Genomic DNA, 19,243 nt, shown 5'->3' with positions numbered 1-19,243 from the left:
AATCCCTTGCTACCATTCAGCAGTAAAATGCATCAACGCCTCTTTCTTTCCTCTGTTTTTCCTGTTCTTCATATGGACAAGTATCAGATGAAGAACACAAGTTTCAAGCAGGTTTCACACCAGACATTGGTAGGCAGCAGGTTGCTAATCCTAAAGAAATGTCTTTTATTTGTGGTGTAAATTGCCACAGCTCCATTAAATTGTATCAATTTACGCCTGAAAGGCTATGGCTGCAGCAAGACACAAATCAACATTCCTGCTATCAAAATGTAGATCCAGGAAAGTTCTGTAGGAAAGTCATCTTTAAAAGAAAATTCCCTGAACTCCAATGAAAATCAGGGGTAGGTATGAAAACTGACAACAACCCTTCCTTTACAATGTGTCAAAATAACCCCTGAGCCCTGGATATAAGTCCAAACTCTGCAGCTCACATCCATATATTTTAATTGCTGAAGTAAAATAATTAAAAGGTCTGGAAACAGAAATGGATGCATGAAAGCATAATGTGAGCTAACAAAAAGTATTCAGAAAGCTATTTGGGGGAGGAGGGAGAATAAGTATTTATAAATTACTAGCAGCAGTAAAAAATCCTCCATCTTCTCACTACATTGACTGTAGCAAAAGAGATACTTCAGCAAACACCTCTGCTTTGAATCACTGCTAGAGCATCTCTCTTGCTCAGTAGAAGGAGCCTGAAGACATTTTCATCAAAAGGTCAAGATGAGAATTTCTGCAGAATGTGCTGTCCACTGGGTGCTAAAATCACAATTTGTTTATGTTTGATATACAGTTTCCAAATAACCCTGTATGAAGATCTCTGCTGGATTTTACATTATCAGCTGTCTTCTTAATTGAAAATCTCCCTTACTCCAGATGCTGAAAGAAAAAATATATAGAAAGGCAGAGATTTTCCAGTTTCAAAGACGGTGGAAAAATGGAATAAATAAAAAGCAAGTTATTTTTTAAGCCAAAAATCCTTCTCGGGATTTTGTCAACTCTGGGGTTTGGCAAACTGCTTCTGTATTGTTTGGCTTTCAATTTTAGGATGATACTAGCAGAGAAAAAAGAACTTATGTCAGTGTCATTCATAGTAATGAATGACTTCATAAACTTGACTTCATAAAAGTAGTCTAAAAACCAAATTTGCCCAGTGGTACATATTGGCTGATTTAAAAAATTGTGGCATTTGATGACACAAGTTACTGTCAAGTCACCACTCATACTGAAAAATCCCAGTGAGAACAGAAACAATCACACTAAAGGAAGACTGCTTATCATGTGAACTATAAAACAGAACATGCAGCTGTAAATAAAGGGCTTTCAACCCTTCTTGACGACAGGGGAAAAACTGCAAAGAGACGGGAAATTTTGTAAGCGGGTTAAATAAAAAACATAGTTTCTTTAATTATGTAGTGCTTCTCCCACTCTAGTGGTGGGAGTATATGGCATATAAAGTGTCAAAGTGATAGCACAGTTCTAGCTGGTTGGGTTTTCCCTGAAACATGAATCTGCAGTACACAGATTTATACAGTGTACAACTGCGTGGAATACAAACATTCTGTTCCTTTCCCACAAGCAGTGTAATTTATCCAAGGCCCCATTATCCTAACAGGGGCACTTTGAACTGTGCTTGAACTCCCAGTGGTGACTGCTCTCAACAACTTTCAGCAAATTCAATTTTAATCAAGGAAAAAACCCAACAAACCAACCCCCCAAAAACCCATGAGGAGGAGGAGGAAGGCAAATAATGGAAAACTCACTGCTTTTAAAATGCTGACAGCCTCTTTACTGAGCCAGACTGGATACAATACATCATCATGAAGGATGGATTCAAAGAGATCATCTTCATTGTCAGCTTCAAAGGGGGGTTGTCCAGCCATCATTTCGTACATGAGAACACCCAGAGCCCACCAGTCCACGGAGGGACCGTATTCCAGCTCCTGGAGGATCTAGCACAGAAAAAGAGATTGGGTTGAAGGGACAAGTGAGGCAGCTGTCTCAGCTGCACATTTGCTGTTTGAACATGGTGTAGCAATGCTCCAGTGCCTAAGCAGGACTGAATCACACACTGATTTCAGTGACAGCAGGCAGGCTTTCTTACCCATGCAATTTGCACTAGCACAGCTAAGTGTCAATGAGATGTTGTTCTCAGAAGTACTGAGAGTTTATCAGTCCCCTGAGTAAATGACTATGCTTGTGAGCAAAAGAGCTGCATATCCTCCCAAGCTGTTTCAAGCAGGTCACACTATAGGGGAAAAAAAGATCACATATACAAAACAGACTGGTGGAAAATGTGAAACATTTCCTTGTCTCTATCTTGAACAAAACAAACAGAACCAGCTTCTAATGCTGCACAGAGATCATCTGAGAGATTTATTCTTGTCCTTTAGGTAGGGCTGAAGGAAGCCAAAAGCATTTTTGTTCAAGTTCCTTTTACAGCATTAAACCACTGTACAATAGATGGCTGTAGAATTCACTTTAATTGCACTTGCTTTCAGGAGAAACTGGCTGCAACTTCTCACTGGCACAAGTTCAACCTTGTAGCAAATAACTTTAGTGGCAAGTAATAGTTTAGCACGATGGAGTTTTATAGCAGCACTGGGTGCTACAGAACTACTGTTGTACCAAGAACAAGTTTAATTCTTGTCTCCTTTTCACTGGAAAGAAGCTTGCAGTTTGGCTGCATTGGTTCAGCATGACAGGGAACCAGGGCAAGGGGAGTGGGTGCCTGTTAAAGGTGAAGCTGGCTGCCTTAAAATGCCTTGGAATGGCAACAAATCCAACAATTTCTTACACAACACTGCACAGTGCAGTGAGAAATCCTGTGGTGGACTGCTTGGGCTTAGTGCTGAAGTTGGGAATCAAGACCAAGATAAAACCAAATTCAGTCTTAACATAAAAACAGAAATGAGTTTAACATTTGGATACACAGATCTGGATCCCATCCACATTCCTCATTGGAAGAAAAGGATATTTTATAGCCATCAAATACAGAAAATTAGATGTGTATTTTTCATGTGTCCTGGGAACTCTTTGGTAATCAGATACTACTGAAGAAAAGGAAATTCAAACATATCACCACAATGCAAGAGAAATAGGAGCAGGAGCTAAACTTCTGCAATTAACATGACAAATTGGAAGTTTCAGTAAAACTTCCTGTGTTCTTATTTATTTTCAGTAATAATTTTTAAAGAATTTGTCAAAGGACTCAATTAGTATACCAAATCAGAAAAAGTTCATACATAGCCCCAGCTACCACACTGGCATTTATTTTCTTTAAGTGCTGGGATACTTTTCAGACTCTGTAAGAAACACATTTATGTAATAATTGTTTCAAGATGATTCACACCTTATCAGTTGTGCTGCTGAAGTTGGAGAGCCATGAAGACTAACAGTATGGATTTATGATTTATTGAGTCTAAGGAATAATAAACAATATTTTTCCTCACTGCAAATTTAAGTTTGAAGAAAGACAAATCAACAACACCTTTCCATTAAACCTGCACACTGAATATTCAAGTGGAAAGATGCACAGGTTACTAACTAAACTGAGCAAAGTCTGCCTAGCAGAACAACTGTTCAATATTGGTTCATTTTAGGCACTTTGAAATGCACCTCATAATATTAAAATCTAGGATATGTAAAAGCCACGCTACTCTCAGCTATTTATTTTATCCAATGAACACCTTGAAATGTTGCCAACTAATACCCAGGATTTATATCTAGTTTCCATCTTTCAGCGCAAGTCTAAGAAGTAGCACAAGCATAGTAACTTTCACACAGAGATATTTTAAAGAAAGGAAAAAAAATTATATTCCTACAAAGACTATAGTCAAAATGACATGAAACACATGACTTCTTCTGTATGAACATGTTCTTTTAAACCTCACTTAAAAATAAAAACATTTTTCTGACTACTTAAGATTACTAAATTCGCAATACTCAGTTGCATCTAGCACCTTAAATGCTGCTAAAAATCATCATAATTATGCTGATTCAGAAATGTGCAAATTGAGAAGAAGAAGAAGAATGACTTTAATTTCAAGAAACAAATACTAGAAAAACCACTCCTATCATCAGGGAATAGTGCTTGTGAGAAGTAGAGTAACCATTTTCTGCAAGACTACCCAAGCACAACTGCAGCAGAGTCTAGTCTGCATCTTAAATGTTTTCATACACATGTAAAAAGTGTCCAAAATTACACATGTAACAGTCTGATAAATAAGAAGATCTGTACTCTTAGTGCACTGCAAAAGAGTACCTCTGGAGCTATGTAGTCAGGTGTGCCACAAAACGTTGTGGTGGTCACTCCATTCAGAATCCCTTCTTTGCACATCCCAAAGTCAGCCAGTTTACAGTGGCCTTCTGCATCCAGAAGAATATTGTCCAGTTTCAGGTCCCTGAAATACAAAGGTCTCAAATTAAATCACCTCTCAAATTTTGATCACGTGCTCTTGAATTTCATAATAAACAACAGAATTTGACAGATAAATGGTTTCCCAAACATCACTGAGAAACTGTCCTTCACTGAGTGTGCATGAAAAGCTGGTAGCAGTCCCTAAATAAACCTAGTTAAAGGAAATAAAATAAAGAAGCAGGCAATTACAAGCATTTTGTAAGACTAAGCTTTTATTCTCTGTAGCTGCATGAAAGCACAGCTTTTATGGATTCAAGGCAGCATCAGAAGAGTTTGGGAAAGATCTCAGTTTCTTGTTTCCTACAGATTTATCATTCTGTCAATGTGAAATAGGTCAATGAAGCCATTCTCTATTTTTTCCCATTAGCACTAAGCAAGGAGTACCAATTTATCCATACACCAGCATATGGGTCCAGTGAATAGGTATTTTCAAACTTGGATTACTCTGAGTTTGATGCCTAATGTACAGTAGCAATTCAAAGTTCAGATTGCAATGAGAAGGATGAAAAACAACATTCCCATCCTTGGGAGCACAATTTTTTGTAGCTTAAGCCTGCTCAAAAATAATTTCACAGGAATATTTTGCATTCATTGTTAAACAACATATCTTAGCAGCTGTTTCTGATCATACAAATGTCTTTGTGTCAAAACCACACAATTGTCTGCTTATAAAATTGGGGCAGGTCAAAGAAAGGTTGAGAAAAGGATATCCACCTTTCCTGTCTTGCTCTCTGCATATTTTCTAAATATACCATTGATGGTTAATACATGTTCCAACACAATAGATGCTAGGTACCATTTGACTTACCTGCCACTAGCCTTAGACTTAATAACAAAAGGATCTGGAAAGTCAGTGCATAAAAGAACTCTCACCTGCATGAACTGGACCCTCACAAGTAAAACCTCTTTATCATGTAGATATAATATATATATAATAACATAAACATAAAACAAAGGCAAATAAATCCCACTTATATTGCATGTGTATAAAAACAACATTTGCTTTTTATATTTCTGTCTAGGCTTTTAGGTATCTCTGATATGTATTAAAGATACTTAGTATATTTAGATATAAAATAGATACCTATATATACATTAAAAATGTATCTACATTGTATTGTATGTATGATTACACAGAGAGGTGAGAATCAAAAGCATTTGTCTGAATTTCTGATCAGAATTCTTTTTCCTGGAATGATTACACAAATTTCCCTAGGTTGAATTGATAAAAAAAAGAAAATTGTGTGTATAGGCAAGTTCTAAATCAGAGAAGAAGAATAAAATCCTATGCCAGCCTCTGTAAATTAATCTCACCCCAAAAGCCTATGAAAAGATGAGGTTTTTTTGCAAAAATCCTTTATGCCAACAAATTTGACCTGAGTGAAGGATGAGAAGACTTCACTTCACTCAGAGAATTTCTTCCAAAGAAATGTCTCCTTGTCAGATCCCAGCCTTCAGAACCACAGGCACCAAACATGCTGGAAGCACCTATGCACATTAATTGATTAAACAGCCCTTCCAAAGCTACAGTATGTTAAGAGTTTTTGTAGACATGTCCAAGCCTACAGTATGCTGGGATTTCCCCAGAAATGGTCTTTTCTGCTTCTCACACCAATTTCAGTAGGTGGATTTTAGGTTTTGGTTTTTTTTTCTTTTGATGCTTGTTAAACATTTTTATGTTGGCCCATATATTCCTCAAGCAGGTACACAGGCCAACATAAAAATCAGCTGTTTCTGGGACACAGTGGGCTTGCTACTCACTGTCTGCATAATCACTGCACATCTGCAATGATGCATCCACAGAGCAGATGCTGGGAAGCACTGGAGAACTTACTGTGAATGTAGAGATAGTTGTGCTATGTACAGGTTACAAAGTGGTTTGTGCACGTCAAACAAGCCTGACCTGGCACAACAAAGTCATGTTTACCTCAGTAACAGTAAACCCACTGTCTCCTGCATAAAGGAGACCATACAGATATGGTTTGATGTGGCTGAAGTGTACTCTGGCTGTAGAAAAGTTTATTGCACTCAATATCCCCTACATCACACTTTGCTATCTCTGGATCAGCTTTGCTGCTCTTGCAGGTCCTGAGTGGTCACCCAGGCACCCCTTGGGGCAGACTGCACATTTTATCACCCCTTAAGGTCATTAACAGCAGCAGTTCCTAAACAATCCAAGATCCAGCTGGCTGCTACATAACCCCCCACATGAAACCCTTTAAACCCTCAAGTAACCACCTCTCCCTACCTCTGGAAAGTGATTTGCCAGAATTGTCCAACATAATGCCAGGGCAAACAGTGTGTGTGTGTCCCCAGAAGAAGTCAAAGAAACAAAACAAAGCTCCCTGTTTCAAAAGTCACGTGGCTCCCCAAAACTGCTCCTTCAGTGAATGACAAGAGCTACAATAAAAAAGGTCTGCATTCAAACTGGACTATAGCAACATCAAATAGAATGTGATCATCAGGGTAAGGCTCTTGCAGACTGAAGAAGGAAAGAAGATTGTAGCTGCAGCTTATAGCCTTCCAAGCCCAGTGTTATCTTGGATGTGCCTTAACTAAAGAAGAATACAAGCTATATTTCAAGAAGTCAAGATGTTCAGATAAAGAAATCAAAGTATAATTATATTTGATGGAATCTTGGAACCACTTACAGCCACCAATACAATGGACTGTTAGAAAGAAAGTCATAATACATATAATTATGAAAGAAACTGAAGAAATTCGAGAGGCTGCTTAGAAAAATGGATCCATTTTATTAAGTGTTTTAAGTATTAAGTGTTTCTGAGAAGACTCTAAAATGATGTCTTAACTCTGATTGCAGGATTTCCCCATGCAGGTAGGTGACACACTGGACCTAAAATCATTTAACTTTAATTTAATGCAATCCATATGGTAGCCATGAACTTGAATGGAGATACAGTCAGTAATCCAGGAAAGTCCTAACCTATGAGAAACCTCAACAGCCATAAAACACTAACAGTAAGGCACCACACAGTGGAAAAGGACAAGATACTCACCATTCTCTCCATTTCCTTAAGGATTTGTATAAGACACAGAACTTAGCAATAAAAATTTAACTCAGCAGTGAAAAAACAGAATACAAAAACTGAGCCAAGACAAAACTAGGAAGAGTCCAATTATTAAATTCTGACTACCTGTAAAGAGTGACAATGAAATTTTAAGCCTATCTGTAAGAGCACAAGTCAATTTAACTTTTTTACCATTTACCAAACTGTAATCTTACTTGACAGAAGAAAAAACATCTGGGAGCCCTTTATCAAGCCAAAAGAGTGCAGTGAAGCTTTTAAGCCTCTTCAAAACTCTCTTGAAGGCACTGAGGACATCAGCTTCATTACTCACGCAATAATGAAATGTAATACCAGTAGATTTGTGCTATCACAAAGTGCACCAGACTTTCAAAAGCAATTTGGAAGAGGCTGAAACAACAGCAGTATGACTCCCATCAAAGTACATATGGGAGGTTAAAAGGTAAGCTGGGATTCTGCCAAAGTGCCAAATTCATGGCTAGCCCACAAGATTGTCATACATAGTCCACAAAAGTGCTTACACCGAAATTCATTCTGTCAATTTACAGTTGCCAGATTAAAAAACTAGCCAGAAAAAACTTCCCCAAACCAAGAAACTTCACCAAATCCCTCTAATTCTGCAACTTTGGAAAAAGAAAACTTAGTTAACTAAATTCATATGAGAGTAGGAATAAGCAATGTGCTATTTAACACCTCCCAGGAACAAAAAACCCAACAGCCAAACCATACAGAGAAAATGAAACAAATGAAAAAGTAAGAGAAAAAGAGTTGTCAGGGAAGCTTGTCTTTCCAGAGCAGCAGCCTCACTGAAAAAAATGAAAACTTTTAACTTTTAGACCCATATTTCCCCAGAACTGTTCCAAGAAACAGCCAGCTCTCCTACTCCTCCAAAAGTAAAGTAAGAGCCATATCTGCAATGTAAAACAATCTTCTGTACAGATTGTTCCATTCTGCTCCATTCTGTCTTTTATTTCTTTCCTGGATTTAGTGCCAGTGTCTACCTCTGAATCAGAACGTACCAAATAATACAGTGTCAGATAGCTCAATGACAAAGGTCTATTAAATTCTTCTTTTTCTCATTTTGCATTCTCTTTGTAGCAAGTAAGAAAATCATCTGTGTCTGACAAAATGAGTTCCTACAACCTGAGTAATTAATTACATGCAACTGCAAACAACCTAACCTGTTAAGCCAGGAGAATGCTCAGATTTCTTGAATGCAGCAATGCTACATTAAGCTGTTTCTCTCCTTTGTTTTTTTGCCAAGATACTTTGTAGAGTCACTTCAGTTGACTTGAGCAGTCATGAAATGTTGTGGGTTGGTTTTCTTTTTTTTTTGGAGGGGGGCAGGTTTTGTTCTGAGAAAGCTTTAAAGAGAAATTTAAGCCTCAGTCTTTACTTCTGCATACCTGCCAGCATCACAATCACCTCAGAAGCTGGAATGACTGGCTGTGTCTCAAGTAAGAATCAGGATTATGAGTTATGTTTGTGCAAGTTGGAACAGAAGAGCAGGCTGACTACAGGTAACCTGTGTGAAAACTTCTGTAACCCTCACCTCCTCCTCCACACGCCAGTGCCATGAGACACTCAGGGCCTTGGCTTCCTCCAAAGGCTCTGTGGATGAGAATTCCATAGCACTGGGTTCCCAAACTCTGAATCCCACCAGCAGCCAGAGAGATCAGCATCTTGTGTGAGTGGCACTGTGTGTCACAAGTGTCATATAGACAACACACAGTTTTCTGGTTGAAAGTAAGGCAGCTAAACAATCAAGATGGGTTTGGACCAGTAAAATCAGAAAGTCTGCCAAGCATTACTAACAGTAGCCTTTAACACAGTAAACAGCAGTGACTAAATAAATATATATTTGATGAACAAGATCAAGCAGTTGAGAAATATGATCACAAGCTGGCAAGCAACCACTTTACAGGGGCTACTTTACCACTTCTACTCTGACTTTTGATTGAGCAACACTTCACAGAATGAAGCATAATAATTATTATGTACAAATAACAACATTGAAAGCAGGAATATTTATTTATAAGGTAAAAGTTAAATGAAGGACTGTACCTTACTAAACATCTATAAAACATCAGCATTCAGAAAGATTTGAAAAAAACAAAAGCCTAAAGTACAGAACTACAGAACAACCACTTTTTTTAGTGACTTTCAACAGCCATAAACCCTTTCAATAGTGTATTTGAAATCACTGCCATTGTTCCTCTGCATGGGAAAATCACATCCTCTCTGCAGGCTTTAAATAGACAAACTGTTCACACAAGAAACCACAAAAGGTAAAAAGGAAACTTCCTACAAGAACATGGAAAACCATCAGAATCATTCTCCAGTTATTAGTGTTACTGAAATTCATAGCTGAAGGCAATATGATCATCATAGCAATTAGAAATTTCAACAAGATGACTTTTTCAATCTGTTTAATTAAGGTAAGACTTCTACATTCCTAGGATTACATTTTTAGTTATTCAGGGATACCCAAGTTGATTTTGAGACAAAGATGCTCACCTACACCAGGTCTCTCACGTACCCAGCATAAATTTCCTCTTTGATGTCCTCAAAATACTGATAACTAATGTATTAGGTTACAAGTCTAAGCAAGATGAAATTGTATATGGAACTAGTCAGAAAACATAAAGGAAAGTCAACAATTTAAAAGTTCTGATGTTAGCTTCTTTAGTGATCACTTCTCACCAACTTAATCTCAGTTTCCACACATAAACAGAACAGGACAGGTATATTAGGGGATTGTACTTCCAGAGTGGATTCTTTTGTTGCTCTAAGTATTTTAGTCACAGCCCATCAGAAAGACTGTTTTTCCCCTCAGCAACAGGTCAGAGATAAATGGGAAAATTCAAACCATACCTACTAAGAAAACACAAACAAATATTTTTTTTCCCATTTGAAAACCTCTCAGGGAAAGAAGGAGCCCATGCTTTCTGAGGTTGCTGAGCATACACGGGCAATAATTGCAGTGTTGTTGGGTATTATTGTCCTTCCTTACCTATGGAGTAAAAAAAAAGGGACACACTGGATTGCTCATGCTTGTGAGTGAATTCATGGCAGCAGAGCAGTTTGTGTTAGCAGAGAGGAAGGAGGGGGATACCTGAGTGAGACTAACAGTGAGAAAAAGATGGTTCTGCTGCTTTTGTTGTTGTAGGTTATCCCAGTTTCCCTGTGATTAGCTGAAAGTCTTGGAACTTCTCTGCATTGTTTTTATGCTGATCCATTAAGTAATTACTGAATTTATGATACACAGTTTTTGACACTGTTACATTACTTGATATCATCAAAGAATAAAGCTAATATATAACACAAACACTGTAGTAGAGTCATACTCAGTAATATACAGAAGAATCTGCTGTGCAGATTTGAAAACTGCTATTTTCCAGTGTCAAATTTGGAATAAAGTGAATCCACCTTATTCTGATGTGTATCATTGTGTGTAATTGCTAATAGCAGATGAATTATGCCCGAGTTAGTTTCAAATAACTAACTCCAGAGATCCTATAATTCATTTTCATGGAAGAAAACGGTGATAGTTCAGACAGCAGGCTAGACATAAATGGGAAGTGTTGACTTTTAATGTGACCATAGTGACATTCTCTTGTCAGGCATGTTTACTTCAAAAAACACACACGCTGACTTTCCTTATAGAACACAACATCCACCACCCTGCCATTTGCACAGACGATTTGTGGACTGAGGGGTGGCAGGGATGTGAGGAGGGATAAGAAACTGCAGCAAAAGCCAGTTTGCTCTCTCCTCACCAAAGACATCAGAGGGAGATAAACACACAATCACTGTCTATGGCTCTGCAAGCCCTCATTGCTCCGAGGCAAAAGTGAGGCTTGCAGATGTGCTACATCACCTCTCCAGCAGTGCCCACACTGAGAAGCCTTTCAGGTCAGCAAGGTCCCAAAATAGAGAAGAAGGCTGTATGTATTCCATGGTCCTCCCTGTTTACTGACGTCTTACTGACATATTGAACAAAGGTTTAATATTCATTTCCAGCAGCTTAAAGAAACCAATGCCTTTTACAATAGCAGAAAAAAAAATTCTTTAAAATAATTTCTTTATATGGCTTTCTACTGGCTTTGACCATAACTTTATTACAATTGTCGGTAGCAGCTTAGGACATTACTGAGCCTGAGCTGCTTATCTTATTATGCTGGGTTTCCTTTAAATAATGTGCAGGCAAATAAATATATTGTACTTAACAGCTTTCCTTTGAATGACTTTTCCTTTCTTATTATTTTCACATTTTTATTTGTGAACCTAAGTGAAATATGTACGAGTTCAAATATGCATTATGTAAAACTTTCTCTAAAATTGGCTAAGCACAGAAGGGAGTGGTCTCTATTTCTCTTTCAAGAGAAGGTTGCCTTAGCATTCACATCATGTTACTTTATAAACCTCATCCTTCATGACTCCCACACCTGGGAATGCAACAATTTTTCCATGGGTCTGAGATAGGAATGTGATATAGCACTACAATGCTGCCTCTTGATTCAGCTTACTGCCAAAGACTTTATTTAGACAAGCTTTTTGTAGGATCCCAGTGGCAACTCTCCCTTCCCATGGCCCACAGGCCTGGAGTTTTTGTACCAAATAAGAACTGCCACCAATGGACCTGGCTTCATATTAAGCTTATTGCATAGAACTAACAGCCTGCCTCAGAAACTTGCAGTTAAATTAGATACCAATTTATCTTCCCATTTTGTAAGACTTCTTGAGATTTTACAAACACTTTGTGCTTTTTGTGAAAGTCAGGTAAGCAGCCTCCAGCCTGGTGCTCCAGCCAGGGAATGGCTCTGCATGGGGGCTGAGCTACCTGCATGTTCTGGTCCTCCCCCACCCTGCTGAGTGTCCCAACATTAAGGCTACCAGGAGTTTCCTCAGGGATTTTCTTCTTTTGTTCTCACTCTCTCTACTTCAGTTTAAACCACCATTTTCTTACTTTTTCCTTGAAAACTTCATCTGAAAAGTTCTTAACTTGCTCTGCATATTCAGGGTGGGAACAAAGGGGTGAAATCTGTCCTACTGCTAATGACATTTACTGTCTCAGCCTCCACTACAAAGCCCATGTGTTAAGTAATTGCTAAATGGTGTAATGTGATAAACCTTGTCCTCACTGACACCTTGGTGATCTCACTGAAGACAAGAGAGGTCCCCAGGCTTAGCCAAGGTCTGACTCAAACTGTGGCATGCTACTCTGTGAGGTTCAGTGCTCTATTTTTGCATCTCAAATAACATCAAAATAAGATTGTGTATTATAACAATAGCTTAGGTGGAGCACAAATTAAAAGTGCCTACTATGTATCTCCATAATCCCTTTCAAGAAAACAATACTTAATCATTATTTGATAAAACCACTTGATGAAAGACTGTGAAAGGACAGGGTGAAGCTAGAAAAGCTTGTTAGATCAAATTTTGAAAACTCAGCTCTGAAAAAAATGTTACCAGAACCTTAGAAAGCATATTTGTCAGTGGACACCCTAATGAAGTTTGGATCTGCTCAGAAGTTTTTCTTTTTCTTGTATTTTTTTTTTGCAATGATCTTAGTAGGTAGGATGACTAAATCATTATCATTTGAACAACAATGAAGTACAAATCATGCAAGCAGAAAGAAAAGAGCACTTGCACTTCAGGCATCCAGTTTCTGTGTCTAACCAAAGTTTGACTGAGAGTGGGAAAACGTGCACCAAACAAATGCATGCATACCTAGGCAGCATTTTGCATTTCTGTAGCAGTGCTCATTGAGCTATCTCAGCAATGAATCCTTGTAACTCAATAACCCACAACAAGGATCTTTTATCTTTTACAGGTATCAGGGAAAACAGAATTGATAATTACTGTAATCAACCCCAATTCCATCAATTTTCAAAATTTGCCTTGAACATGAATGTAACTAGAGTTCTGAAACAGTTTGTTCTGGTTTTAAATTTCTATCTTGTGTTTTGCAGGATTCTGACTAGATTTCTGCCACCAGCCATAGGAGGTTAATTGAAGTACCATGGTTTGCCCAAGGCTCCCTCCATGGCCATCTCCACAGCTATCTTCAGGCAGTGATACACAGAACATGTGGGCTGCACAGCTTCCTAAAGCAGTCTGTCCTACTCCACTGACTGTACATGTCCTCCAGGAGAAGCAGGATCCTGACTTGAAAGCTTCAGTTGCGTTCCTAAAGTTAGGTGAGATAAATCTGAGCCTCTGTGTACATCCAGTGTAAGTTTCTTCCTGGCTTTCTTTATTCCAGACAGAGATTTCATTCAAATTCAAAGTTGTAAAACTTCATTTTTTTGTAGTTGAAAGGCAAACAAAGGCAGATTTCTTAAAAAACCTGCATTTATTTGTCTTTTCAGTCATGGAGGAATTGTCACACACACAATTTTCTAGGCTTTTAAGTTATGCCCTCTAATAATTCTTATTTTTTCTCACTACATGCACATCCATCAAAAAGCCAGACATCTAATTGCTCTGCTTTGACACACCAAATAAAGGGCTCCAAAGCATTATTATTCTGCATTGTTTCAGGCACACAGAGAGAGTATTCTGAAAAAAAACCCCAACAAACCAGAAGAAAAGCTGCTACTGTAATCAGGCATGATTGCAGGCATTTCCTGTATTTTGCTATCAAACCCGTTGTTTTTTCCATTACATACTAAGTGAACTTTAGTAAGGTCAAGACACCAGAGAAAAACAGGATCAGAATATCTTTAATCAACTAAAGTTGAGTATTTTAGTCTCCCTCTTTCAGTTGTTTAGCCCTGGACCTTATCCAACTTCTCCAAATTTCTTCCTGAAATCACAGATACATAAACCAGGTCAGTTTGAATTTATGATTTAGCCAGTTGTTTTCAATGGCATTTAACTTACACTTCCCCTAGCCTAAAGGTCAATCAACCTCATGCTGTGTAACAAGCCCAATATTATTCTAACATGATATAAGTCCAACAGGGGAGATGGGTTTTCATTCCCAATCACAATACTGAGCAAACAAACTTCCCTGGCTGGAAGCTTCTCATTTCCATCACAGTGACTATTAAGATCAAGTGTAAGTTCTGAAATCACTGTTGAATGATAGTCAAAGCTGTGATAGAAGAGGTGAGTTTTAACCAATCTTATATATTGTTATCCTGCTGTCATGCTAAATGCAGATCATTTTAAGGTGTATGTAACCCCCTGTCCTATGCTCTGACCCTGTTATTTTTGGAGAGAAAAAGTCTTTATCTTCCATGAATGCCAGATGACATTTTCCTGGTTCATGTAATACAAATGTCACCACCTGCCTCGGAAATGACCAGTACCAAATGTATTGTTGACTGATTGAAGAAGGGAAAACCAGGCTGTGCTAAACCCAGCAATTCTACAGAGAAAGCTTCTGATGCTTCCAGCCATATGGAACTAGCGAGGAAAGAGACTTCAATATGGGTGCTAGGCTTCAATAAGAGCCTAGACCTTTCTCCCAGAGAAAAGGTGAACTATCAAAGATGAGCACAGGCTGAAGACCTGTTACATCAGGAGGGGCAGGAAACAGTTAAAAGGCTGTGCAGCATTAGAAGGGCTGAGATGGAGCTGATTATTGTGGTGGACACCACAGATAAGGAGGCACCTTGGACCCTGGTGCTGACCAAAAGCAGGACTCTACTTCACTCCCCACCCACCAGCATTCCCACCAAAACCACATAGGAAGCTTTAATAGCTGCAGGCACCCATGAGGGCTGTGGTCTGCATGGAGAAACTCTGCCAGTGGCTTGTAGTGAAAGGCACGGATGAAGACTCACAGTGGGTGACTCTTTGTTAAGGGGCACTGAGGCACCCATCTGCCAGCCTGAGAGCCACTGGAGGTGTGCTGCATTCCAGGAGCTAAGGTCCAGGAGGTTGCTGAGAGGGCACCACAAATTGTCACCAACACACAATGCTCTCCCCACGCTGCTCTTATGCCATGTAGGCATAAATGACATGGCAGGCTGGAACCTGGGCCACAGTGGGGGAAGACTACAGAGCCCTGAGAGGGGAAGCAAAAAGTATTGGTGCACAAGTTATCTCTCCTTCTGTTTAACCACTTGGAGAAAAAGATGAAGCAAAAAATAGATGCATCATGCAAATCAACTTCTGTCTTTGTGGCTGTCACGAGGGTTTTGGCTTTTATGACAATTGGACATTCTTCAATGACTCTTAGTGTGTCAGGGAGATATGGGATCCACCTGTATAGAAGAGGCAAGGGAATCTCTGGTAACAGGCTGGCCACCGTGGTGAGGTGGGCTTTAAACTAAAGGACTTAGTAGGTGGGGTCCAAAGTAGCAACACTCATGTCATTTCAACCACCTGGGGAATAAGCCAGGCCAACCAGAGTAAGGTCAAACATTCCTTAGCTGCCTTCCAAGATGAGAAACAAAAGACCAGCCATCACAAGAGTGTGTATGCCAATGCATGCAGTCTGGGGAACAAACACAAGGAACTGGAGCTCTGTGCCCAGTCAGAAACTAGGGATAACTGAACATGGTGGGACAACTCACATGACTGGAGGACCACGATGGATGGCTAAGGGGTGTCACACAAAGACAGGCAGGGAAGAAAAGGAGGAGGTGTCATGCTCTGTGATAAGGAGAAGCTTGAATGTGTAGGAGTCAGCTATGGTGATTGTGGAAGCCCTGCTGAATTCCTGTGGGTCAAGAGCAAAATGGCTGTCTCCAACAGGGATCACAGAGTAGGCACCAACTACTGACCTCCCAATTAGAAAATAAGGCAAAAAACCCCAAAATCTGTGTTATTTAAAGCAAGCTTTAGGTCAACAGAACCTGACTCTCACGGATCACTTCAACTACCCATACATTTGTTGGAAAAACAACTCAGAAGCATTTGATGGATGTATCATCCATCAAATTCCTGGAATGCGCAGAGAACCGCTTCCTCATACAAACATTAGATGTGCCAACCAGGAATGAGGCACTGTTTGGCTTGCTACTTGCAAAGTAGTTTACCAAGTAAACCTACTTTATAGTATCTTTATCAGAGATAGCTTTGGCTGCAGTGATCACCATATTGTGGGGACTTTGGGATCTGGCTGAGCACTCTGAAGCTGAGTACTAAGACAAAGGTCTTAGGTTTTAGAAGAGGAAAATTCAGCTTGCACAGAGGTCAGTTAGGAAGGATTCCTTGGGAAACTTCCATGGACAAGAAAGGAAGAAGCTAGGGTGTTTCAAGCATGCTCTCCTGGAAATACAAAACCAGTGCATCCCCTTTTAAAGTACAGAAAGTTGGCAGAGCAAGAGATTTCCCTTGGCTTAACTGTGAGCTTCTCAGTCTGCCGAGATGGAGTCTAAAAAACAAAAATTCAGACTGAACTGAAACTGGACAAAGACATCAAAAAACACAAGAAAGGGTTCTTAGGTACCTAAAGAACAAGCAGAAATAGAAGCAAAAAATTGTTCTACTGTTAAACAGGAGAGGTTAATTAGTCATCAACAACACTGAAAATGCAGCACTTGCCAGAACTTTCTTCACCTCTCTCTTCACCAACACTGTTGGGTGCTTGGGCTTGGCATCAAGAATCCATGTGGATGATTCTTGATGCCAAGTGGGTGGGTTCTTGAACACTCACCCCCTGTCAGAGAAGGAGGAGTTGGTGTATAAAGTATTACAGGAGCTTCACCCCTACAAATCACTGGGCCCTGACAATATCCACCAGAGGGTATCAAGGAAGCCAGCTGACATGGCTGCAAAGCTGCTCTCCATAACCTTTGAGAAGTCATGGAGATCCCAGAAGACTGGAAGAAGTCTAATGTCAACCCCATCTGCAAGAAGGGCTAATAGGAGGATTCAGAAAACAACAGGTCATCAGTTTTAACTTTCAGGTCCCAGGAAAGTTATGGAACAAATCCTCCTGGGGCTGTCACAAGTCAGATGAAGCACATGACTGGAAAAAGCCATAATGGATTAGCCAAAGGCAAATTGTATGTGACAAACCTGCTGGCATTCAATGACAAAGTAATCTGCTCAGTTGAAGTGGGGCAAGTGGTGGATATCATCAACCTTCATTCCACCAAGGCTTTGAAAATGGTTTCTCCCAGCTTTGTCCTAAAGAATCTGATGTGCTACAGCCTGGATGAGTCCATGTGGCTCACGGGGAACTGGCTGGCAGGACACACCCAGAGTGGTGGTAAATAGTTCCTTTTAGAACTGGCAGCTTGTCACCAGTGAGGTCCCCCAGGGATCTATCCTGGTCTCAAGGTTAATATTTTCATAAGTGATCTGCATGATGGGATCTAGTGTACCCTGATGAAGACTGATGTCAACACTAAACTGAGTGGGGAAGTGGACACATTGGAAAGAGAGCCACCCTGCAGGAAGACCTGGATAGTCTGGAAGAGTGAGCTGACGTTACAAAACTCAACAAAAACAAGTGTCTTGCACCTAGGGAAACATAATGCAGGAGTGGAGCATAAACCGGTGTCTACCCAGCAAGGGAGCAGCTCTGTGGAAAGAGATCTGGTGGTCCTGGTGGACAGCAAGCTCAGTGTGAGTGAACAATGTGTGAAGAAAGCAAATAGGACACCGGGCTGCATTAACAAGGGCAGCCCTAAAAAGATGACCAAAGGACTGAGAATCCTGCCATATGATGAAAGGCTGAGAAAACTGGGCTGTTCAGCCTTCAGAAGAGAAGGCTCAAGGTAGGCCTTCTCACCAAGATCTAGTATTTAAAAGGAACAAAGAAGTTAGATTTTAGAAGAAGTTAGATTGCAGAAGAAATCACACGGAAAAAAGAAGACCATACATTAGTCCTGGAGTGATTCCAATTAGACACAAGAAGAAAATTTTCCACAATGGTAAATATCTGGCATTGAAACCATGTCCCTGGTGAAGTGCAGGATCCCCAGTATTGGACACTCTTAAGATTCAGCTGGAGAAGCTGCTGGGCCATCTTATCTGGACAGTGCTTGGATTGGAGGATCCCTGTGTCTCCTTCCCACCTGATGTGCTATCATTCTAGGATTCCCAGCAGCTATGAAGAAAACTTGTGCTTTGGTCCAGTTTTGTTACCTAATGAGAAGCCCAGGTTGCCTGAACACTGCAATAAGACTAAGAGCAACCTTATTATCCACCTCCTAAACACAGATGCGAGCAATGAAGGCTATTCAGTGCTAATACAGATTATCTTCTTAATTCCAATAAGGTTGTTTATTAAAAGAAAACTAATGGAAAGAAATTGCCATTTCTCAGGGAAGGAACCAGACTGTCAGCATACTCCAAGATGAGAACACACAGCAAAGATAAAGCTTGTAAAATATTACAGTCTGCTGGTAAAAGTTAACACTAATCTTTTATGTCCTTAATAATGCCTATTTTGTCCTTCTCTCTGGAATAGATGGAGTCACTGTTAGATTCAGGGGAAAAGTGAAAACACAGCAATGCAGGAACCTATGCTATAACTTGACTTGGTTGACTTGACTTCTTTTTCTTTCATTCCTTTGAACAAACACTATGTACACACCCCACAAAATTTAAGGAAGATGTTTAAAAAAAAAAAAGAAAATATTTTAGTCTGGCAACCACAACACAGGACATGCAATAAAATGGCCAAACACAGGTGACTGGGAGCAAATCCTGAGGAAGCCATTGATGGACCAGCTTAAGCCAACATTTCAGGGCCTTTTCCATACTAGCCAATGCCCTCTGCACCTTTATGAAGCCCAGAAAGCGTAAAGGAGAAGGGTTGCTGGAGGTTTTTACAAAAATGTTTCTTTTTATAAAATAAACCAATTGA

General features: G+C 39.7%; 1 protein-coding gene across 1 annotated transcript in view; it reads right to left on the bottom strand.

Moving 5' to 3' along the window:
* The window catches only part of PRKCE (protein kinase C epsilon), a 282,377-nt gene that overhangs the window by 23,781 nt on the left and 239,353 nt on the right, over positions 1-19,243 (bottom strand). The window contains exons 12-13 of the mRNA XM_009091270.4: positions 4,262-4,400; positions 1,761-1,949 (exon numbers count right to left, since the gene is read on the bottom strand). Coding sequence (XP_009089518.1) covers positions 1,761-1,949; positions 4,262-4,400 — 328 coding nt within the window. The remainder of the gene's footprint in view (positions 1-1,760; positions 1,950-4,261; positions 4,401-19,243) is intronic.

This window comes from Serinus canaria, chromosome 3 (genome assembly GCF_022539315.1).
Source record: "Serinus canaria isolate serCan28SL12 chromosome 3, serCan2020, whole genome shotgun sequence".
Taxonomy (NCBI): Eukaryota; Metazoa; Chordata; class Aves; order Passeriformes; family Fringillidae; genus Serinus; species Serinus canaria.
This window is presented reverse-complemented; position numbering and strand designations above follow the sequence as displayed.